This window comes from Nyctereutes procyonoides, unplaced genomic scaffold, assembly GCF_905146905.1.
Source record: "Nyctereutes procyonoides isolate TBG_1078 unplaced genomic scaffold, NYPRO_anot_genome, whole genome shotgun sequence".
NCBI classification, from domain to species: domain Eukaryota; kingdom Metazoa; phylum Chordata; class Mammalia; order Carnivora; family Canidae; genus Nyctereutes; species Nyctereutes procyonoides.
Window position 1 is genome coordinate 19,387,773 of NW_026575121.1, and position 25,376 is coordinate 19,413,148.

Here is a 25,376-nt window from a genome sequence, read left to right on the forward strand (position 1 = left end):
ATAGTTATTACTAGTATATACTCAGAAAAATTTTGCTCAACTTGCCTCAAAATAATCAAATCAAATGACAAAGACCTAAATAATTTAGAGGAATGTTTCAGTGTGTACATTTTATTCCATTTATTTTGCCAATATCAGAAGTTATTTGATATTTGTTTAGTTTGTTTTAAGTTAGTTGTTTCAACTTATCTCACAGCTCAGTATTTTAGAATGTCCGTATAATTATGCGACTATTTTACTGTCTCACATTTTCTAGTCTATCTTCCTATAATTCACACCTTACTAAACTTTGTCTACTTTTAATAATTCATCTTAAATCTCCTATTTTTCTTAAAATCTCTATTGTTTTCTCTGTTCATCCCATAACATTGTTTTCCATAAAAACTAAAGGTCTCAATATTCAAACTACTATTTAGTAATTATTTAAGAAGTTCATCTATTAGAATCATAAACCTTGAATTATTTTATTAATTTATTCCCTAGAAAATGTGCTATAAATTCTTTTTTCATTATAGCTCACAATCTCTTTAATGATAAGTGTTATATGTAATTATTCTGTGGAGGAAGGAAAATGAAGTTAAGGAATATAAATACTAAAAAAATAAATGAATTGATAAATGACTAAGTAAATAATTTAAGAGGTTTTACATGAGGTATGTTTATAACGTGGCTTAAACCAAAGGTAAAGACTTACTCAAACTTCAGTATCTTTGTTCCAGAAAGTAAGTATACGCAAAAGTATTAAGATTCAAAACTATATATTCTTTTATTTGTTTATTTATTTATTAACTACTTTTCAAAAAACAGAAGTTAGAATACAAAAGGCATTGATTACTTTTTAAATGTTTTATTTTTTTATTTTTTTAATTTTTATTTATTTATGATAGTCACACAGAATGAGAGAGAGAGAGGCAGAGACACAGGCAGAGGGAGAAGCAGGCTCCATGCACCGGGAGCCCGACATGGGATTCGATCCCGGGTCTCCAGGATCGCGCCCTGGGCCAAAGGCAGGCGCCAAACCGCTGCGCCACCCAGGGATCCCCATTGATTACTTTTTAAATCTTCTTTTCTTTATAAGACTCTAGAAAGTGTAAAACTTCAAGGAATTTTTAGGATTATCTTTTCTCTTTCTTTCTTTCTTTCTTTCTTTCTTTCTTTCTTCTTTCTTTCTTTCTTTCTTTCTTTTCTTTTTCTTTCTTTCTTTTTTCTGTGTTAGCTTAAGAAATGTATTTTCAGTTCTTTCCCTTTCTGGCTTGAAGAAGAAAGACCTGTAGTGCAATTATTCCCCTGAGATAGATTAGAATTACTAGAGCATTGAGAAATAAGATAATAGGGGATCCCTGGGTGGCGCAGCGGTTTGGCGCCTGCCTTTGGCCCAGGGCGCGATCCTGGAGACCCGGGATCGAATCCCACGTCGGGCTCCTGGTGCATGGAGCCTGCTTCTCCCTCTGCCTGTGTCTCTGCCTCTCTCTCTCCTCTCTCTCTCTCTGTGACTATCATAAAAAAAAAAAAGAAATAAGATAATGAACCAAATACTATGTATGGGACAGGAACTATGACAAGGACTCCTGGCACAAAGGAAAATATAGTAAACCTTGCCCAAGAAATGTTTTATCAGGCTAATAAAGATAAAATAAAGTAGACTCAAAAAAATAATGTGTTGAAATCATAATGGATAAAGAAGCTGCATAGAACTGCTTTGTCTCCTAGTGCCTGTAAAAAATACATATTTGAAGACTGAATGAATAAATTCAGGACTTCGTAAAATTCCTTTTAAGGTGGAGTAAACATTTTTCTCTTTTACTACTTTAAATCTAGTGCTTTATATATATTAGGTGTTTGATGAATATATGCTGATTAACTAGGTCAAAATTTTTCCCAGATAATGAGATTTTGAATATATTAATCAAATTAAGTAATAGTTTTGGTTCGTAATTAGATATGAGTTAATGCAATATATAATTTTTATTATGTATCATGGAACTCTAAAACAAAAAATAAAGATATAAATTGAATTTGTGATTGCCTGAAAAGACCTTATGGATCAATGAACATGTGTCTTTAACCTTCACATGAGGAATGCTTCAAATGTTTAAAGTAGCCATATCTAGTTACTTGTTATTTCAGGGATTTTTGCCCTTTTGGAAGATTTTTTAAAAATTTTATACTAATTGAGCATCTTTATATATCATAAAAAATACAACTTTTTTTCTATTTCTGGGGCAAAGGTAAGGAAATTTTCTAATCAGAGTTCATATAGCTCTAGAGATCCAGTATAGGTAGAAGTAATTCCCAGTACAAAATGGCAACCATAACAACTGTACAGAGACCACTAAAGGGGAGTACATATCCTTGAAGATTATTATAATAATAATTATTATTAATATATTAATATATTATTAATATATAATATATAATAATATAATATATTATTCAAATTAAACAGTATCTAGAAGGAACAGTGTTAGTTATAGCTCCAGAAATATAATTTAGTAAAACTTGACTCTTGATGTATGAATAAAAAGACATGACCATAATTAGATTAAACAGTCTTCACACCAGAAGAAATTGCAGTTACATGTTTAAATCTGTATGAGATTGTTTAAAATTGTATAAGAAAAAACATAGAGATTGGATATATATATATATATATATATATATAAAATTTAAAATGATAAAGGAAGTTATATTTACATAGGATTTGGGGCCACTTATATAGAAATAAGAGAAGATAATTAAAAAATGACAAACATAGGTATTTGTAAATTTAGGCGCATACTTCTATTAACAGGAAAAGCATGGCATACTCGAAATGGGAGAATGAGAGTAATACTACAATTTTAATGTTTACAAAAACATAGTTTTAGGGAAACCACAGGATACTGCAATAACTCAGGGCTGATAGTAGCAAGCTATTACCATCCCTAAGCCCAAAGGGTAAAAAAAGGGGGGGGGCAAATTCTATCAGAAGTCAGATACAGTAGCCAACAGAAATACATCATGGGAGTCAGAAGAACAGAGCTTGGATAGGATTAGCATTCTTGAGATCAATGTGATTTTGGTCAAGAATGAAGGTAGAAGGGCAGCCCCGGTGGCCCAGTGGTTTGGTGCTGCCTTCAGCCTGGGGTGTGATCCTGGAGACCTGGGATGGAGTCCCACGTCAGGCTCCTTGCATGAAGCCTGCTTCTCTCCCTCTCCCTCTGCCTGTGTCTCTGCCTCTCTCTCTGTCTGTCGTGAATAAATAAAAAATAAAATAAATATAATTTTAAAGAAAAAAGAACGAAGTTATAAGCCTAAACAAACTTCATAAGAAGGTAGCCAATGGAATGAATACTCTAAAGCCATCACCTTGCTCCCTATGATCTTCTAACGAGGCTTCCCATTATCTATAATGGGAAGAATTATCTATATGATGAAAATATCTGTAATGATGAAAAAATGCAGGTCAACTTCCTGGGCCAGAGAAAAAGGCAGAGGTAGATAACAAGGGACGCAGGAGAGAGAGTTGGAACAAGCAACCATGCTTAGCTTGTTTATTCTTCACAAAGTTCACTGTATAACGTGTGCTTAATTCCTTTTACTTATATCATTTTTTGTTTGTGTTATTGATAAATTCTTGTGTTAAAATAGTCCTTCAGGTCTGACAGATAATTGCATTCAAGATGCTGGTTTCCCGTTTAAGTAGAGCAGTAAGCTGTACCCCTATTAAAAACTGGCATCCTGTGTCACCTTTTCCATTCTGGAAGCGTTTTGCCTTGGGTTTTTCAGGACCAACCCTGAGATGACAATTTATGGACAAGTGTTTTATTAAGGCAGTACACTCACAATAGAAATACAGGAGAGTAGGGGAAGCAGGTCAGGTTAGGGAAAGAAGTGAAGCCGTACTTTCAGAGGAGGTCCCAGACTCAGCCTGATCCTATAGGGAGTTCTAGAAAATAAATTATACTTCAGAGTTTGTTAAAGGCACACAATAAGCTTATCTAGATAGAAATGCTTATAACATAAGTAATTCAGTTTTCTAACTGAATAAATGAATTGTAGGGAAAGAAAAGTGAATATTTGTTGGTGACACAGATATAGCAATAAAAACTTTCATTATTGCAGCATACTTAGAGATTACTGAGATATGTGATATTACTATTTAAACAAGAACGGAGTTGCATTGATTGAATTTTTGAAATGGAAGAAAAAGAAGGATTGTGGTTTTTAAAATCCTCTTTCTTTATAAAACTATCAAGATAGCTTCTTTTGTTACTCAGCACTCTCTTCACATCCTCCACTCACCCCACCCAATGTATATACACATACATTTCCAATTTATTTTGCTACTATGAACTGGGAAGCCAGATAACAAATTGTAAATCTAAAGTAAAAATGATAGATTCTGTAACTACACATTTTGGGGGCTGAGGAAATTATGTTAAATCCTTTGGAGTAAGGAGTGAAAATTTAAAATCATACTATGACCACAGGTTCCTTTGGTGCACCAGAGTGGGCAAGTGTTACTGAGAGGAGGGTGTTCCAGCTAACACATGAAAACACACCCAGCATTTGAGTTTCATAATATCAGTTTTGAAAGACTAACAACTTTTTTTAACTTCTGTTCTTTCAAAATTGTTAGAATTGAAATTCTCATCTTATCAGCATATTAAAAATATGTTTTACAGCATATTGAAGAACTTGCTCTATTTGGAAATTTTGGGAAAAAAAACATAAAGAAAAAGAGGCAAACCACAGCAACTGTACTCCGAACTAGGTGCTTGGGTGCTCAGTGCCTGGCACTCAGTGCTCTGCGCCATGGGTCTGCCACCTCACCATGGCCGGGCTGTCATCAGTGGAACTCAAGTGTCCTGCAGAAGTTAGGACTGCAGAAAAATTCCAGAGCACCTCAGCAGAGACTGTGGACATTTTGCAGCGGCCCAATCTGAGCTTTAACCTTCCAAGAACTATGGAAGAGCAAGGGGGGAAAAGCGAAGATAGACATCTTGAAAGAAATGGGTTTCTCAGGGTACCTGGGTGGCTCAGTGGTTGAGCTGCCTTCGGTTCAGTTGTGATCCCAGAGTCTTGAGACCGAGTCCTATATTGGGCTCCCATCGGGGAGTCTGCTTCTCCCTCTGCCTATGTCTCTGCCTCTCTTTCTGTGTCTTTCATGAATAAATGAATAAAATCTTTAAAAAGAAAGAAAAGAAAAGAAAAAAAGAAAAGAAAAGAAAGAAGAAAAGAAAGAGAAAAGAAAGAAAGAAAAGAAAGAAAAGAAAAGAAAAGAAAAGAAAAGAAAAGAAAAAGAAAAGAAAAGAAAAAAAAAAAGGTTTCTCTGCCAAAACTGAGAGATGGTGTGGCTTTCTTAGCTTTTTAGAAACTCCAAAAAAATCTGCTGATATTTTAAAGGGATAAAAGATAATTTGTGATGACCTCACATGCTGCCCAAGCAGATCCTGATAGAGGAAAATGGCTTTTACTGGAAACATGTGGCAATAAGGAAACAGTGAGTCACTGGGAGTACCACCAATTGAAGTATCTTCAGCTATTTGCCTTAACTACTCCCCACCACCAACCCAACCAAAGGCCATGGCAGGTTCAAGGCCCCTGCTGTAAAGACCTAAGCCCGGAGTATGCTGCCCTCTGTCTCTTCTACCTCCCTCTCTCTGTCTCTTTCTGATGACTTTGCATCTGGCCTTCCTTTTAGGTTCCTGTCGGTTAAGGTGGGTGTGCAGGTGTTGTACTGGCTGCTTGTGTGTGTGTGTGTGTGTGTGTGTGTGTGTGTATGTACTGGGTGGTGGGCCATCCTTGTGTGTTCAGCCGATGGATGATGGAGGAAATGGTGGGATGAAGGAAGGAAGTGAGTTTTAAAAAACAAAAACAAAAACTAGTAGAGGCAAAGCAGGAGGATCCTAGTCTCACCTCCTCTTATGAATACAACTAGATAAAATCCATATCAGTGTAAATAACCAGGAAAACAACCCAAAGACTAACAGGTCAGATTCTCTATAGCTAAATGTAGTGAAAAGGCCACATCAAAGAGGGTAAGAAGAGTAGAGATATGGTTGAGAGCCAAACTAACCCATAGGACTGTCCATTGGAATTAGTTATGCCACAGGCATGGAGAGGAGAGAAAGGCAGATCCCACACCAGGCACCTCATGTACAGGAGAGACAAATCCCCATAATATTTGGCTTCAAAAACCAGAGGTGTTTAACCTCTCATGTTCTTACAATCAGTGATGTTTAATACCCAGAACTTTAAAAATTGGCAGGCTTGGTTTGGGGAGAACCAGAGGATGATGGTACAATAAACAGCCACGCTGAGATACAGCACAGAAACATCAGTTCAAAAGATGTCTGGAATGTATGGGAAAGAGATTTGTTTGCTAATCTCGGGGCCTGTGCCAGAGGGACAGGGATCTTTGGGAGACTTCTGCAAGAACAAAGGAGGTGGCAGGTACCATTTCCCTCCCCTGCCCCACCCCAGCCTAGATACAGGGACACCTGTGAGAACCTGTGCTCAACATCTATTATTATTAGGGAAATGCAAATCAAAACCACAATGATATATCACTTCATACCTGTCAGAATGGCTAAAATCAAAAACAAAGGAACAACAAGTGTTGATGAAGAATGGAGGAGAAGGAACCCTCGTGTGCCATTAGGGGGAATATAAACTGGTGCAGCCACTGTGGAAACAGATTGGGAAGTTCATCAAAAGAATTAAAACATAATTACCAGATGATCCAGTAATTCCACTATTGGGTATTTACCCAAAGATTATGAAAACACTAATTTGAAAAGATATATGCACCCCTATGTTTACTGTAGCATTATTTACAATATCCAAAGTGTGGAAGCAACCCAAAAGTGTTCACCAATAGATGAATGGATAAAGATACAGATAGATAGGTGATAGATACATAAACAGACAGATATAATGGAATATTACTAAGCCATAAAAATTGAAATCTGGCAGTTTGCAATAACATAATGGATATAGCTGATATAATGCTAAATGAAATAAAGCAGGCAGAGACAAATACTATATAATTTCACTCATAAATCAAATTTAAGAAACAAAATAAACAAAGAAAAAGAGACAAACCAAAAAACATGATCTAACGTATAGAGAACTAGTGGTTACTAGAAGGGAGGTAGGTGAGGTGATAGGTGAATCAGATGAAGGGGACTAACAGTACACTTATGATGAGCACTGAGTAATATATAGAATTGTTGGATCACTATATATGTTGTACAACTAAAAGCAATATAACACTGTGTGCTAATTATACCGGAAATATAAAAATATATATATAAATTAACTGATAGAGCTACTGTAAATACCCCTTTAAAATATCTTGCCTCCTTGATACAGCTACTGTAAATACTCCTTTAAAATTTTTGTATAGGTTCAGGTATGACACACACATAATATGTGCACATAATCATACATATAGATTGGTATGTATATATGTGTGTACATGATGATTTTATATATATAAATATATGTTTGTATGTGTATATATGTATATATCATACTATATAAGATTTGTATTGTCTTCCTTATTCATTAAAAACTAAATGATGCAATAATTTTATTATAAATTTTTTTTTAATTTTTATTTATTTATGATAGTCACACAGAGAGAGAGAGAGAGAGAGAGGCAGAGACACAGGCAGAGGGAGAAGCAGGCTCCATGCACCGGGAGCCCGACGTGGGATTCGATCCCGGGTCTCCAGGATCGCGCCCTGGGCCAAAGGCAGGCGCCAAACCGCTGCGCCACCCAGGGATCCCCAATAATTTTATTATAAATCTAACAATTCTTTGCTTAAAAAGAAGACCACAGCCCAAATATGGGGCCCCAAATTTTAATATTTCACTTAGGATAGATTCTTGAAGTAGACTACTTGGTCATAGGGGATATACTTTTTTTTTTAAAGATTTATTTATTTATTTATCTATTTATTTATTTAAGAGAGAGAGAGAGAGAGAGAGAGGCAAAGACACAGGAGGAAGGAGAAGCAGGCTCCATGCCGGGAGCCCAATATGGGACTCGATCCCGGGACTCCAGGATCATGCCCTGGGCCCAAGGCAGGCACTAAACCGCTGAGCCACCCAGAGATCCCCAGGGGATATACTTCTAAGGGCTCCTGGTGCCTGCTTTCCAGACAGCCTTCTATCCTATTTAGCAGTGTGTGAGGCTGAGAATTCCATGGCAGCTTTCCAGCACTGAATTTCTGATTGTTTTTTTCCCTAATGTTTGTCAATTTTTAACAAACAGGGAAAAAAGATGGTACGTGTGACTTTCAATAATTATATGTTATATATATAATATATATTATTTCTTGGACATATAAGCATAATTTTATTTATTAGCAATTTGTGTTTCTTCCTTGAAGTCCTTCTATTGCTCTTTGGTGTTTTCCTTTTTGTAGTCATTATTCTTCATGTAATAAGGACAATAATATATTAAGGCTATGTCAGTTATGTTTATTACAAGCATATTTTTACATTATATTTTACATTATATCTTACACTGTGAACCTTTATAAATATTGTCACTAATGTAATAGTTTTTGTTATTACTCAAAAAGTTTAAAACATCTGCTAACAAACAGTCACCAGAATTGCTGTTATTTACTGGGACCTCTAGCAGTTCAGCAGCTACTTATTATTCATATTCACTTGAACTCTCTTATATTCTGAATCTATAGTTACCAGGGCCATTTCAGGAGCTAGTTCCAAGCCCACTTAATTTCCCTCCACGTGGATCTGCCCACTTTCTTCTTTGAGAAGCCTCAAGGAAAGTCAGGGTCAGACTAATTAATATGTTATGGACCTAGTGAGAAGTTAGAAAGTTTCGTCTGTTGATGACAAAATAGATTGTTCCATCCTTTAATGAATACAAGTAATGGCAAGAACTTTAATGAATCCGTATCCTACCAGGAAAAGCCATGAACATTGCCTTAGGGAGGTCAATTATTTTTTATGTCTTTTTAGTGTACGTTTTATGGCTTTGTATGGCCGGATTAATTAGCACAAGGCCTATATAGGAAAATGACATGAAAACAAGCTGTTTTACCTAATGTGAGTGAGCATGACAAAAAATAATTAAAATGTAGTATTTCTGAATGTTTTCAAATATTATTCTATTTTAAGCAAAACTATAGCTGCAAAAGTATAAGATATTATTAACATATATTACTGAACCTTTGTATGTCCTGTTTATTTCTCAAGGCTGAGAATCAAACTTTCTTTTGTCTTCTGCCTGCTTCTCATTTGCAGTTGTACAAGAGTATTTTACATTTTTTCATCTTTCTTATAAATATATATGATTGATCTCCCACTCCTTGGTAGGGGTAGAAACTTAGAAACTCAGAAATATATATATATATATATATATATGTTATATTAATATATATAATATATATTAAGTGGCATGTAAGTTTTCCTTTTCTTTCTTCTTCTTCTTCTTCTTTTTTTTTTTTTTTAGAGAAAGAGTGAGAGCGAAGTGGGGGAAGTGCAAAGGGAGGGAGAGAATCCTAAGCAGGCTCTACGCCCAGCTCTGTGCCTTATATGAGGCTCAATCCCTGAGATCATGACCTCAGCAGAAATTAAAAGTTGGCCACCCAACCAACTGACTCATCCAAGCACTCCTGTAATTTTCCTTAATAGCAACATATATTACATGACACAATCAGGCACACATATTTTTATTGAACTTATAATCACTTCTACAAGCTTTCTGAGCATTTACATATACATACAGATATTTTGAGGGCAGCATCCATTTATTTATTTGTTTGTTTATTTATATAATTTGCTCTTGTGTGCTAGCACCCATATTCAAAATCCACCAGGTATATGTGATGTATCTCACAGAATCACAAAATCCTGTTAGATATAATGTGTAAAGTGAGGGCCATCTTGTCCAGCCCTTTAAAAAAGGAAAGATTTCATACATTCATTGAGTAAATCCTATGAACTATTTGCTCTACTTTATAAGAAAACAGTAATTAACATTCAGTGACCATTTTCTGCATCAGAGGGTGTTCTTATTTGTAAGCATTTCAAGCACCTCTTGCTGGGTTAAGCAGAAAGGGAGTTTATTAAGAGATATTGGGCATTTCACAGAATCATTAGGAAGGCTGGGAATTAGGCCAGATGCTAAACAGAAGAAAAGTGCCCCAAACCTTATTTTAATGACCAGTGCAAACATACTGGTATATATTGGCTAACACTAGCCTTTCCCGTAATAATCCCCAAAGTGCTTTTGGTAATGGATCTGCTCCTTTGTTCCAGCTCTCCATACCAACAAAATAGTGTTTTGTTTTGTTTTTCTTTAATCTTTATCTGCCAGCAGCTCCTAAGCTCATGTTGGCAAAATGCCTCTGATTGCCAGGACCTGAGTCACATGCTTGTGTACTGTTTGCAATGAAGGCTTGAGAAGCAGGCAACTAGCTTTGTCAAACCCTGATGGTGTGAGGCAGTGTTTGCTGCCAGTTAATAATCACAACTTAGAGAAGGCCCAAAACATAAAATGTAGGACTGATTGGTCAAAAGTAATAAAGTCACACATCCATCAAAATGTCCATATGTCAAGCACTGAGGTAAAAGCTTTGTAAAAAAGACCCAATTTTCTCTTCTGTATGTGAGAAAATGGAAGAGAAACTAAATAACTTGTCCAGGGTCACAAGGCTAATAAATCACACTATCAATACTCAAACCAAGATTTCCAAAGCATAGATTACAAAATCCTTCTTTAGTTCTGTCCTTAAAACACAAAGATATCATTAAATGGCATGCAATTTTTAATAGCAACATTCATTATATGACAAAATTATTCATATTTTTATTGAACTTCTAGTCACTCCCCCATGCATTTTGAGTATTTGAATATACATACAGAGACTGTGAGTGCAACATTCATTTAATTCAAAATGATTAAGTTAAAAAATAAAATAAAGTGGCATTCTTAACTCTTGTCAAAAAAGTGATTAAGTTCATATTAAGAGAGATTTTTTCTCTTAATGAGTCACATCAATAGATTTATAATTTTTTAAGAAATGAAGCATTTATTTTTACTTATAAGTAGGAAACTTTAATACTTGTAAAATCATGTTTTTTTATCAGAAATGTCCTAAGTTAAATATGTTAAATAATTCCCTTACTAATTACTGTTCGACTCTAAAAGGAAGTTAATCAAATATTCATACACATTTGCCCCTTTACCAAAATTATAATGAAATCCTAAGATATCTTAGAAACTACCAGAACAGTGTAATTAATAGCCCATTTATATTTTAATGATAACATATTAGATCTGCAAATACAAAATCAAGGTTAAACATGATGCAATATTGACTTTTAATAAAATGTAGTGATTCTAGTGGTAAACAAGGCATTGGTCTGTATTTTATTGCAATTATTCTCTGTAACTATATAATCTCCCCTCCCCTTATTATGAGAAGCATTACAAGTGAGTATGCAGGAGATGAAAAACGAAAATCTATGGTAAAGGTAATGATCTTTGAAAATTTTCTCTAATGAGTAATTTGTGGCTCAGTGGATTTCAAGAGATTATTGGTTTTGGAAATGGATTCTATCAACTAAGGAGATAATGAAAATCATTAGGGCTGAATAAAATAAAACAGCAAATTTGTAATGCACACTAGCATTTTCCAAGTCTCTAGTTTGCACACAAGTTGAAAGCCTTGTTTAAAAACACAATTATAAAAGTTTTCCTATGTAAGCTAATGTATTTTTGTATAGTACATGGGCTTACATTTATAACAAGGAATAATATTACATTGAATGCAATCTTGGAATATAATTTTTTAAAACCTGAAATTTAAGACATTATTATATAATTCAAAAGAGCATGCCATTCCCATCTACTTGATACCAAGGAATTAATTAATTTACACGTATAGTATATGAAACTACATTGACTAAAGGCATTTTTCTATCATATACTCAATATAGAAATAGCTCCCAGTACCATTTCTGGATAATTTGCTTGACATTCTAGACCAACAATTCTTAACCTTTTGTTTTTCCTTACACGCTCTTGTCTGTTCTGCTTCTTGCATCCTCAGGCCTTACATCATTGCCATGTACACAAAAGGAGGACACTTAAAATGTGTTGAAGAATTGTCTGAATGCATAATATATATTTACACTTAAAAAGATAAATTACAGAAACTTGAATTGTATGAGATTTAAATTGTTAGCATTAAAAACTCCTTGAAACAGGAAAATTTGTATTTGTACTAATGTATTAGATAATGGGTTATGCTAATGAAGATTATATTTTTAAAAGCTTAGTTTGATCATTTTTAACAAGCGAAAACCAGTTATTAATGAAATTCTTTATTTTTAATTTTTTAAATGAGTTGATAAAACTTTACACAGCATTTTTCTTTTGGGAATGTAAAATGTAGGAAAATAAATCTAATTAGCTATTTGTTTAAAAAAAAACGAAGGAAGGGTCTACTTCATATGGCTCACTTAGTTTCAATAATTTTCTTTCTCTATTCTTTCTTATTAATGAATACTATGTTAAAATCAATTTATGTATGTATGTATTTTTAAGATTTATTTATTTATTTTAGAAAGAGAGAGTGCCAGCTGGGCAAGAGGCAGAGGGAGAGAGAATCCTCCAGCAGACAAACAGAGCACAGAGCCCCATGTGGAGCTTGATCTCAGGACCCTGAGATCATGACCTGAGCTGAAATCAAGAATCAGCTGCTTTCACCAAACTTTCACGATCCAGGCACCCCTTAAAGTCAATTTAAAGGAATCCATTTATTTTGTTTTGCAATGCCAAGTATCGATTATAAATACTAACAGAGTATGACATTGACAAATATACAGTCAAGATGTAGTATTTGTAAATGCTGATATGCTGTATTCCTAGTGTTTTAATTATGTTAATATAAAAATTGAACTACTGAAATAGGTAAAAATAGTAAGGGCTCATTAAACACAAATGTGACATTACTTGCGGTCCCTGGGTAGCTCAGTCAGTTAAGCATCTGCCTTCGGCTCAGGTCATGATGCCAGGGTCCTAGGATCTAGCCATGCTTTGGGTATTCTGCTCAGCAGGGGAGCCTGCTTCTCCCTCTCTCTCTGCCTTCCGCTCTGCCTACTTGTGCTCTTCCTCTCTGTGTCAAATAAATAAATAAAATCTTTAAAAAAATATATGACATTACTTAATATCTCATTCATTTAAAAGGACAAATATAGTTGTATACATCTGTTTCTTTTAATTTTTTAAGATTTTATTTGTTTTTTCATGAGACAGAGAGAGAGAGAGAGAGAGAGAGAGAGAGGAGGCAGAGACACAGGCAGAGGGAGAAGCAGGCTCCATGCAGGAAGCCGGATGTGGGACTGGATCCCAGGTCGCCAGGATCACACCCTGGGCTGAAGGAGGCGCTAAACCACTGAGCCACCGTGGCTGCCTGTATACATCTATTTGTATAGGAATAGTTGTATACTCTTGTATATATCTTAGTTCTATACATCTATTTGTATAGGGAAATAATGCAGTTAAATAATTTGAATATTAGAAAAAAATTATGCCTCTCTTCCAGTACCTTAATAACTGTTTTTTTATTTTTAAATTTTCTTCCTTTTTTATTGAAGTGTAATTAATACACAGTGCTATATTAATTTCATCTGTGCAAAATATTGATCCAATAGTTCTATACATTACTCAGTGCTCACCATGGTAAGTGTAGTCACCATAAAACATTATTACAATATTATTGACCATATTACCTATGTGGTACTTTTCATCTCCATGACTTATTTATTTTATAGTTGGAAGTTTGTATCTCCTAGTTCCCTTTTCAGTTTTTCATAATCATTTGTACTAGAGGAATCTTACACAGGCCATCACGAAAATGATAAAACTATATTCTATCAATGTGAATTATTTTACAAAACAACTGTAGTCAAACCAGTGCTAAGAAAACAATAAGATTTTAAATGAAAGCAAGTTTTGAATACTCTAACTTTAAAAATAACACAAAGAGGTCAAAGAAAGAAAAAAGGTGGTAGAATAAGAGAAGTATAAATTATCACTGTATGGATACATATGGCAACTCAGTGGTATATATTCTCTCATGAGTCCCATAATTATCCTATAGCTCTTCTAGCTGATTGATGGTCATCAAAAAAAGAAACTAAAGCTATTTCTTATCACCTTTATTAAAAGAAAAAGTTTTAGTTTAATAAGTGGATCCTAGTGATTAGAAAAATACTACTATGGTTTTATAGAATTAGCTTGGAAACATTTTGATAGTAAGAAGTAAATGAAAAAAGACATTATTTACTGCCATTACATTAGAGAATGTGCTGTACTTTGAGATGTTATCTTTGATATTTTAAAGAAAGAAACTACAGCACAAAGTGCTTAATAAACATGTCTAAGTTCCCACAGGTCACAAATAGTGATATAGTTTTAAGTCTACATCTGTATTTAATGTCTGTTCTCTCCCTTCAAAAGAAAATCAAAGATCCAGCCCAAATTTCAAAAAATGATTTAGATTTTTGAAGGCTAGATTCAGAGTTTTGTTTTGTTTTGTTTGTGGATATTTGCAGATATTTGTGCGGTTTTGTGGTTTTTTTTTTTCTCAACTTCAGATTCAGTGATATTTTGAAAGAACATTTTAATCAAGGTCTAGTCTTACCTTACAAATCTGTGAAAGATAGTGTTTAAAATCTGAGGAGCAGATAGTAGGGAATAATGACCAAGTCCTGAAGAACTGATTTCCCCCCCAGGTTAGCCTATTTAATTTTTATTCTTTTGTATTATTCTTCATCATATAATCACTTCATATATCCATTCTGAAATAAGTTCCAGGCTGAGGATTAATCTCCTGGTTAGTAAACAAAGATGGAATTAATTATTTCTCTAAAGTTGAGAGCAGAGGTGTTCAAAGCTTGATGGGGAATGAAGTACAAATGTGATGATTACAATATTTTAAGCTAAAATCTGGACTTCAGCCTGAGGAAGAATGACATGAAGATTTAAGTAGAGAATAAGGAGATTATAGGCAGGAAGGCCAATTTGGGAAATTCTTTACAGAACACTGGATAAGAATTAATGGTAGCTTGAATTAAGGTACCTAAAGAAACATTTTTTTTGTTCCCAAACAAGTTACCAACTTGTATCTATGTTTGTATTTCTTTTAAAAGTTCACTTTAGACCCAGGTTCTTATATAGAACATATTAGTATATTTTTTCTTTAGTTATGTTAATATAAAATATTTACAATTTTTTAGTAGAACATGAATGATACGAGTAGTAATGATATACCACATACCTTACCCTATTAGCCCAGTGTTACTTAACGCTCTGAAGACCATCATGAGATGAATAATAAATGATATAATAAATAAAAATAATAATAATAATAATGTGAATGTATGAGATGCACCCCAATATACTAGGAATTTCTGGAGGTGGGTCTCAGTTCTCCATACTATTGTGATGACTACTAAAATTCAGATTACCTAGTCAATATACTCAAAAACAATAATTCTTTAAGGAGAAAAGTAATGCATGCCCTTATATTCAAAAGCCAAAATCAGAAATTATAAAATAATGGTAAATGTCAAACATTCCAGTCTTACATTAAGTACATACAACTTTATTGGTATGTCTTTTGTTTTATTGGTTTAAAAATAGTATTATATCGCAATTTATAGAACAATCCTGTAAACCCATCTAAAATATGAAAATTTATTTTAAACAGTAAAGTTATTCTTTGTGTCTACAGTGATCTTATTGTAGAAAAAGAAGTAAAAGCACTGGATATTAAATATCTGGTAATTTAATTTTCCAGAAGAAAATTTTTTAGAGGGAATCTCTAAATTGCTCTAGGTTGATATAAAAGAGACTTCACATGTTATAGAATTCATAAAAATGGAAAGTTTAATGAAAGTTTTCACCTCCTATTATTCTTCTATTTGAAATTACTTTTGTCAGTGAAGAGTACTAACTAATGACAACTTTATGAAGATACAAAGACGACAAAAATAGTAATGGTGACATATTCATCAAAATTTTATATTCAAAGATATACATTCATTAATTCTCATTATTGTTTCCTGAATTTACAAATGTAAATATCTGGAAACCACTTTTTTTTTTAATGGACATAGTACTGAGTTCTGGTTTCCTCCATGGTTTGCTGTATACATCTGTGTAGTATATTTTAATTCAACAGCTGTTTTTATTTCTTACTTTTATTCAACTTATTTAAACAAAAAAATCAATTTATCCAACTCCCACCTCTCTTAATATTTGCTTTATACGTTTAATTGCTCCTATATTGGGTGCATAGGTATTTACAATTGTTAAATCCTCTTGTGTGATCCCTTTGTTATTATGTCATATCCTTCTTTGTCTCTTATTACAGTTTTTGTTTTATTTATTTTATATTTTTATTTTATTTTTTAATTTATTTTTTATTGGTGTTCAATTTGTCATATTATAGAATAACACCCAGTGCTCATCCCATCAAGTGTCCACCTCAGTGCCTGTCACCCAGTCACCCCCACCCCCGCCCACCTCCCCTTCCACCACCCCTAGTTCATTTCCCAGAGTTAGGAGTCTTTCATGTTCTGTCTCCCTTTCTGATATTTCCCACACATTTCTTCTCCCTTCCCTTATATTCCCTTTCACTACTATTCATATTCCCCAAATGAATGAGAACATACACTGTTTGTCCTTCTCCGATTGACTTATTTCACTCAGCATAATACCCTCCAGTTCCATCCATGTCGAAGCAAATGGTGGGTATTTGTCATTTCTAATGGCTGAGTAATATTCCATTGTATACATAAACCACATCTTCTTTATCCATTCATCTTTCGATGGGCACCGAGGCTCCTTCCACAGTTTGGCTATTGTGGACATGGCTGCTAGAAACATCGGGGTGCAGGTGTCCTGGCATTTCATTGAATCTGTATCTTTGGGGTAAATCCCCAGCAATGCAATTGCTGGGTCGTAGGGCAGGTCTATTTTTAACTCTTTGAGGATCCTCCACACAGTTTTCTAGAGTGGTTGCACCAGTTCACATTCCCACCAACAGTGCAAGAGGGTTCTACTTTCTCCACATCCTCTCCAATATTTGTGGTTTACTGCCTTGTTAATTCTTCCCATTCTCACTGGTGTGAGGTGGTATCTCATTGTGGTTTTGATTTGTATTTCCCTGGTGGCCAGTGATGCGGAGCATTTTCTCATGTGCTTGTTGACCATGTCTATGTCTTCCTCTGTGAGATTTCTCTTCATGTCTTTTGCCCATTTCATGATTGGATTGTTTGTTTCTTTGCTGTTGAGTTTAATAAGTTCTTTATATATCTTGGAAACTAGCCCTTTATCTGATATGTCATTTGCAAATATCTTCTTCCATTCTGTAGGTTGTCTTTTAGTTTTTTTGACTGTATCCTTTGCTGTGCAAAAGCTTCTTATCTTGATGAAGTCCCAATAGTTCATTTTTGCTTTTGTTTCTTTTGCCTTTGTGGATGTATCTTGCAAGAAGTTACTGTGGCCAAGTTCAAAAAGGGTGTTGCCTGTATTCTCCTCTAGGACTTTGATGGAATCTTGTCTCACATTTAGATCTTTCATCCATTTTGAGTTGATCTTTGTGTATGGTGAAACAGAGTGGTCTAGCTTCATTCTTCTGCATGTGGATGTCCAATTTTCCCAGCACCATTTATTGAAGAGACTTGTCTTTTTTCCAGTGGATCGTCTTTCCTCCTTTGTCGAATATTAGTTGACCATAAAGTTCAGGGTCCACTTCTGGATTCTCTATTCTGTTTCATTGATCTATGTGTCTGTTTTTGTGCCAGGACCACACTGTCTTGATGACCACAGCTTTGTAGTACAACCTGAAATCTGGCATTGTGATGCCCCCAGATATGGTTTTCTTTTTTAAAATTCCCCTGGCTATTTGGGGTCTTTTCTGATTCCACACAAATCCTAAAATAATTTGTTCCAACTCTCTGAAGAAAGTCCATGGTATTTTGATAGGGATTGCATTAAACGTGTAAATTGCCCTGGGTAACATTGACATTTTCACAATATTAATTCTGCCAATCCATGAGCATGGAATATTTTTCCATCTCTTTGTGTCAACCTCAATTTCTTTCAGAAGTGTTCTGTAGTTTTTAGGGTATAGATCTTTTACCTCTTTGGTTATTCCTAGGTATCTTATGCTTTTGGGTGCAATTGTAAATGGGATTGACTCCTTAATTTCTCTTTCTTCAGTCTCATTGTTAGTGTATAGAAATGCCACTGACTTCTAGGCTTTGATTTTGTATCCTGCCACACTGCCAAATTGCTGTATGAGTTCTAGCAATCTTGGGGTGGAGGCTTTTGGGTTTTCTATGTAGAGTATCATGTCATCGGCGAAGAGGGAGAGTTTGACTTCCTCTTTGCCAATTTGAATTCCTTTCATGCCTTTTTGTTATCTGATTCCTGAGGCTAGGACTTCTAGTACTATGTTGAATAGCAGTGGTGAGAGTGGACATCCCTGTCTTGTTCCTGATCTTAGGGGAAAGGCTCCCAGTGCTTCCCCATTGAGAATGATATTTGCTGTGGGCTTTTTGTAGATGGCTTTTAAGATGCTGAGGAATATTCCCTCTATCCCTACACTCTGAAGAATTTTGATCAGGAATGGATGCTGTATTTTGTCAAATGCTTTCTCTGCATCTAATGAGAGGATCATATGGTTCTTGTTTTTTCTCTTGCTGATATGATGAATCACATTGATTGTTTTATGAGTGTTGAACCAGCCTTGCATCCCGGGGTTAAATCCTACTTGGTCACGGTGAATAATCTTCTTAATGTATTGTTGTGTCCTATTGGTTAATATCTTGTCGAGAATTTTGCATCCATGTTCATCAGGGATATTGGTCTATAATTCTCCTTTTTGGTGGGATTTTTGTCTGGTCTTGGAATTAAGGTGATGCTGGCCTCATAGAACGAGTTTGGAAGTACTCCATCTCTTTCTATCTTTCCAAACAGCTTTAGTAGAATAGGTATGGTTTCTTCTTTAAAAGTTTGATAGAATTCCCCTGGGAAGGCATCTGGCCCTGGACTTTTGTGTCTTGGGAGGTTTTTGATGTCTGCTTCAATTTCCTCCCTGGTTCAGGTTTTCTATTTCTTCCTATTCCAGCTTTGGTAGTTTATGTTTTTCCAGGAATGCGTCCATTTCTTCTAGATTGCCAAATTTATTGTCATATAGCTGTTCATAATATGTTTTTAAAATCGTTTGTATTTCCTTGGTGTTGGCAGTGATCTCTCCTTTCTCATTCATGAGTTTATTTTTTTTTAATTTATTTATTTATGATAGTCACACACACACACACACAGAGAGAGAGAGAGAGAGAGAGAGAGAGAGAGAGAGGCAGAGACACAGGCAGAGGGAGAAGCAGGCTCCATGCACTGGGAGCCCGATATGGGATTCGATCCCGGGTCTCCAGGATCGTGCCCTGAGCCAAAGGCAGGCGCCAAACCACTGCGCCACCCAGGGATCCCTCATTCATGAGTTTATTAATTTGAGTCCTCTCTCTCTTCTTTTTAATAAGGCTGGCTAATGGTTTTTCTATCTTATAAATTGTTTCAAAGAACCAACTCCTGGTTCTATTGATCTGTTCCACAGTTCTTCTGGTCTCAATTTCGTTGAGTTCTGCTCAAATTTTAATTAACTTTTTTCTTCTCCTGGGTGTAGGATCTATCTGCTGTTTTTTCTCTAGCTCCTTTATGTGTAAGGTTAGATTTTGTATTTGAGTTCTTTCCAGTTTTTGAATGGATGCTTGTATTGCGATGTATTTCCCCCTCAGGACTGCTTTTGCTTTATCCCAAACATTTTGAATGGTTGTATCTTCATTATCATTAGTTTCCATGAATCTTTTTAATTCTTCCTTAATTTCCTGGTTGACCCTTTCATATTTTAGCAGGATGGTCCTTAACTTCCACGTGTTTGAAATCCTTCCAAACTTCTTCTTGTGATTTAGTTCTAATTTTAAGGCATTATGGTCTGAGAATACGCAGGGGACGATCCCAATCTTTTGGTATCGTTTCAGACCTGATTTGTGACCCAGTATATGGTCTATTCTGGAGAAAGTTCCATGTGCACTTAAGAAGAATATGTATTCAGTTGCATTTGGATGTAAAGTTCTGTAGATATCTGTGGAATCCATCTGGTCCAGTGTATCATTTAAAGCTCTTGTTTCTTTGGAGATGTTGTGCTTAGAACACCTATCGAGTGTAGAAAGCGCTAGATTAAAGTCACCAAGTATAAGTGTCTTATTATCTAAGTATGTGTTAACTTTGGTTAATTGACTGATATATTTGGCAGCTCCCACATTCGGGGAATATATATTGATGATTGTTAAGTCCTCTTGTTGGATAGATCCTTTAAGTATGATATAGTGACCCTCTTCATCTCTCACTACAGTCTTCGGCATAAATTTTAGTTGATCTGATATAAGGATGGCTACTCCTGCTTTCTTTTGAGGACCATTTGAATGGTAAATGGTTCTCCAACCCTTTATTTTCAGGCTGTATGAGTCTCTTGTAGACAGCAAATAGATGGGTCCTGCTTTTTTATCCAGTCTGAAACCCTGTGCCTTTTGATGGGGTCATTAAAGCCCATTCACGTTCAGAGTTACTATTAAAAGATATGAGTTTAGTGTCATCATGATTCCTATTCAGTCCCTGTATTTGTGGATTGTTCCACTGAACTTCTTCTTATAGAGGGATTTTAAGAGTCCCCCTTAAAATTTCTTGCAGAGCTGGTTTGGAGGTCACATATTCTTTCAGTTCCTGCCTGTCTTGGAAGCTCTTTATCTCTCCTTCCATTTTGAATGAGAGCCTTGCTGGATAAAGTATTCTTGGTTGCATGTTCTTCTCATTTAGGACCCTTAATATATTCTGCCAGCCCTTTCTGGCCTGCCAGGTCTCTGTGGAGAGGTCTGCTGTTAATCTGATATTTCTCCCCATATAAGTTAGGGATCTCTTGTCTCTTGTTGCTTTAAGGATCTTCTCTTTATCTTTGGAATTTGCAAGCTTCACTATTAAATGTCGAGGTGTTGAACGATTTTTATTGATTTTGGGGGTGGGGGGATCTCTCTATTTCCTGGATCTGAATGCCTGTTTCCCTTCCCAGATTAGGAAAGTTTTCAGCTATGATTTGTTCAAATACATATTCTGGACCTCTGTCCATTTCAGCACCCCTGGGAATCCCAATTAAACGTTGATTTTTTCTTCCTCAGGCTGTCACTTATTTCCCTTAATCTATTCTCATGATTTTTTAATTGTTTGTCTCTTTTTTCCTCAGTTTCCCTCTTTGCCATCAACTTGTCTTCTATGTCACTCACTCGTTCTTCCACTTTGTTAACCCTCGTCATTAGGACTTCTAGTTTGGATTGCATCTCATTTAATTGATTTTTAATTTCTGCCTGATTAGATATAAATTCTGCAGTCATGAAGTCTCTTGAGTCCTTTATGCTTTTTCTAGAGCTACCAGTAGCTTTATAATAGTGCTTCTGAATTGGCTTTCTGACATTGAATTGTAATCGAAATTTCATAACTCTGTGGGAGAGAGGACTGTTTCTGATTCTTTCTTTTGAGGTGAGGTTTTCCTTCTAGTCATTTTGCTCAGTGCAGAGTGGCCAAAAACAAGTTGTATTAGGAAAATGAGAAAAAGAGAGAAGAGAAAGAAGAATAGAAAAAGAAAAAAAGAAAAAAAGAGAGAGAAAAGAGAAGAAAATAAAAAAAAAGGGGGGGAGCAAACAGAAATCAAAAAAACAAAAAAACAAGGGGAGTATTGTCTGATTCTGTATACTGTAAATCCCTCGACTTCCCCTGACTTTCCAGTGCTGCTTGGTCAATAATTTGTTTTTCCCTTGTCCGTCTAGCTGGTCTTCTGGGGGAGGGGCCTGCTGTGCTGATTTTCAGGTGTTAGCACTTGGGGGAGCTGCTCTGCCCTCGGCCTGGTGCAGGGCTCAGTGAGTGATGTTTATCCCGTTTATCCGGTGAGGCCCCTGTGAGGCTCAGTGGGGGTTGTTTTCCCCGTGAGGCCCCAACAGTGGCGGCGGCCAGCTCTCCAGCCCTTGAGTCAGCTCCCGCAGTAACTCCAGAGCTCTCCTTCTGCAGGGGCCTGGATGCTCCGGGGGCGGGGCCGCTGATCAGCTCAGCTCGGGGCAGGAGCGACCTTGCTGTCCTGGGCCCTACCGGCCTCTGCTTGTGGAGCGGGGGGAGGGAGGCCGGATCCTGGGCTGTGTCCCAGCGCCCTGTGCTCCCAGGCCTGCGCTGATGGATTCGCGCTCCTGGCCGCACAGCCCCCTCCCTGCAGAGCCGCCGCCCAGGCGCCTCCGAGCTGCTCCCGGGTCCAGCCTTGGGTGCTGCAGCCCTTTAGGGAGCTCAGCTGCGGGGCACAGGTGTCTGTTAGTGTCCCAGGGAGCCTGAAGGCATCCCCGCCCTCCTGGGTCCTGCTCCAACTCCCTGCGAGCCCCTTTCCCCCGGGAAGGTCGGTGTAGCTCCTGCTTCTCCGGGACGGGGCTCTCCTGTCCTGGGGACACTCGCCCCGGCCTCAGCCCGGTTCCTCGCGGGGCCCCTCCCCCTTGGAGGCCTTTTGTTTCTTTATTTCTTTTTCCCCGTCTTCCTACCTTGATAGAAGCGCAAACTCTTCTCCCTGTAGCATTCCAGCTGGTCTCTCTTTAAATCTCAGGCCGAATTCGTAGATTTTCAGGATGATTTGAAGGTTATCTAGGTAATTTGGTGGGGACAGGTGATTTGGGGACCCTACTCTTCCGCCATCTTGCCCCGCCTCCAGTATTTGTTTTAAAGTCTGTTTGGTCTGATGTAAATATAGCTACTCCAGTTTTCTTTGATTTCCATTTACATATAGTATATTTTTCCATCCCTTCACTCTCTGTGTGTGTCCTTGTATCTAAAGTGTGTCAGGCAGTCCCAGTAGCTTAGTGGTTTAGCCCCGCCTGCAGCCCGGGCTGTGATCCTGGAGACCCGGGATCAAGTCCCACATCGGGCTCCCTGCATGGAGCCTGCTTCTCCCTCTGTCTGTGTCTCTGCCAATCTACTCCCTCTCTGTGTCTCTCATGAATAAATAAATAAAATATTAAAAAAAATCTTTTAAAAATTAATTGAGCTACTCAATGTTTTTTTGATTGGAGAATTTAGACTATATTTATTTATTTTTAAATATTTTAATTATTTATTCACGAGAGACAGAGAGAGAGAGAGAGAGAGAGAGAGAGAGAGAGAGATGCAGAGACATAGGCAGAGGGAGAAGCAGGCCCCATGCAGGGAGCCTGAGTGGGACTCGACCCCGAGAGTCCAGGATCAGCCCTGGGCTGAAGGCAGGCTCTTAACCACTGAGCAACCCAGGGATCCCTAGACCATTTATATTTAGAATAGTTATTGAAAGGTTATGTTAACTCTCCTTTTGTTAATTGTTTTTAGCTGTTTTTGTAGTTCCTCTCTGGCTTTCTTCTCTTTTTTGTTCTCTTTGGTTTGATGACTTTTATAGTGGTACATTTATATTTCTCTCTCTTTTGTGTATTTACTATAGGTTTTCTTTTTCTTTGCAGTTGCCATGAGGCTTACATATAGTAATTTATATCCATAAATGTCTATTTTCAGTTGATAACAGCTTAAGTTTGATCTCATTCTAAACTCAACATTTTACCTTCCCACCCATTTTTTTTTTAAAGATTGTATTTATTTATTCATGAGAGACGCAGAGAGAGAGAGGCAGAGACACAGGCAGAGGAAGAAGCAGGCTCCGCAGGGAGCCCGATGTGGGACTTGATCCTGGGACCCCAGGATCATGCCCTGGGCCGAAGGCAGGCACCAAACCTCTGAGCCACCCAGGGATTCCCCTGTTTTATGTTTTTCATGTCACATTTCACATCTTATTCTGTGTATCCTTTAACTAATATTTGTAATCATAGTTATTTTTACTGTTTTTGTCTTTTAATCTGTATATTGGCTTAATAATTAATCTACTACTTTTATAATACACTTACTTTTCCAGTAAGATTTGTTCTTTCATATGTGTTCTTGTTACTAATTAGTACCCTTTCTTTTCAGCTTAAAAATGTTCCTTTAACATTTCTTGTTGTTGTGCCCAAGATTGCGAATCCAAGAAACCACCAAGGAGCCGAAACCGATGCAAACACACGAGGGTTTATTTACAAGCTCGAGCTTGGGTCCAAGTATACCCGACACAGCGGAGCAGGGACTTGGACCCCGAGACTAAGAGGTGTAGCAGCTTTATAGCGGCCAGTGGCCAATGGGATTGTAACATAGGCAGAAAGTTGCAGTCATGTCGGTCCACACGCTGTGGCCGATTGAATTACATTTTACCCTCTAGTATCCATTTGAGCTGGCCTATTATTTTGGTCAGAATCAGCGCGCAGTTTTGGTGGGCACAAGTCGGGGTACATTGTTATGAGCCGATTTCCGATTAGGGTGTGCCCAACGGCTTGACTGGGGTGGGGCAGCGCCTTAAGCAATAAGCAGGTCATGTGGGGGTCATACTGGAGGTGGCGGGTGCAGCACAAAATGGAGTTAGTCCTGCTCTTGTTTTCCAGGGGTAGGGGATTTTTGTTAAATTTCCTGGGTCCCACACTTGTAAGGCTGGTTTAGTGGTGATGAACTCTGTTAGCTTTTGCTTGTTTGGAAAACTCTCTCCTTCAATTCTGAACCATGACTTTGCAAGGTAGCATATTCTTAGTTGGAATTTTTTTTTTTTTCTTTTAGCACTTGGAATATATCATACTATATTCCCTTCTGGCCTGCAATGTTTGTGCTGGAAAATCTGCTAAATATCTTGTATGCAACAAGTTGTTTTTCTCTTGCCACTGTTAATATTTTCCCTAGTCTTTAATTTTTGACATTTTAATTATAATGTGTCTTGGTGTAAGTCTGAATGGGTTTATCTTTTTTGGAATTGTCTGGGCTTCCTGCATCTGGGTGTCTGTTTTCTTCTCCAAGTTAGAGAAGTTTTCAGCTATTATTTCTTCAAATATGATATGTCCCTTTATCTCTTCTCTTTATGGAAGCCCTATAATGTGTCAGTTTGTTTGATATTGTCCCATAAATTCCTTGAGCTATTTTTACTTTTTTCATTCTTTTTTTTTTCTTTTTCTGCTGATTGGATGAGCTCCACTGCTCTGTATGTGAATTGACTGACTTTTCTGCTTCATCTAGCAGATGACGGAACCCTCTAGTGTATTTATCAGTGTAATTATTGTATTCTTCAGGTTTGTGATTTCTATTTGGTACTTACTTATATTTTCCACCTGTTTTGAAGTTCTCATTGTGCTTACCTATTCTTCTCCCCAGT

General features: G+C 36.6%; 1 protein-coding gene across 1 annotated transcript in view; it reads left to right on the plus strand.

The window, feature by feature from the left end:
• Window positions 1-4,816: 4,816 nt before the first annotated feature.
• LOC129516441 (cytochrome c oxidase subunit 7A2, mitochondrial-like) overlaps window positions 4,817-25,376 on the plus strand; it is a 110,930-nt gene continuing 90,370 nt past the window's right edge. Inside the window, exon 1 of the mRNA XM_055335870.1 lies at window positions 4,817-5,008. Within this exon, the coding sequence (XP_055191845.1) occupies window positions 4,817-5,008 (192 nt within the window). The remainder of the gene's footprint in view (window positions 5,009-25,376) is intronic.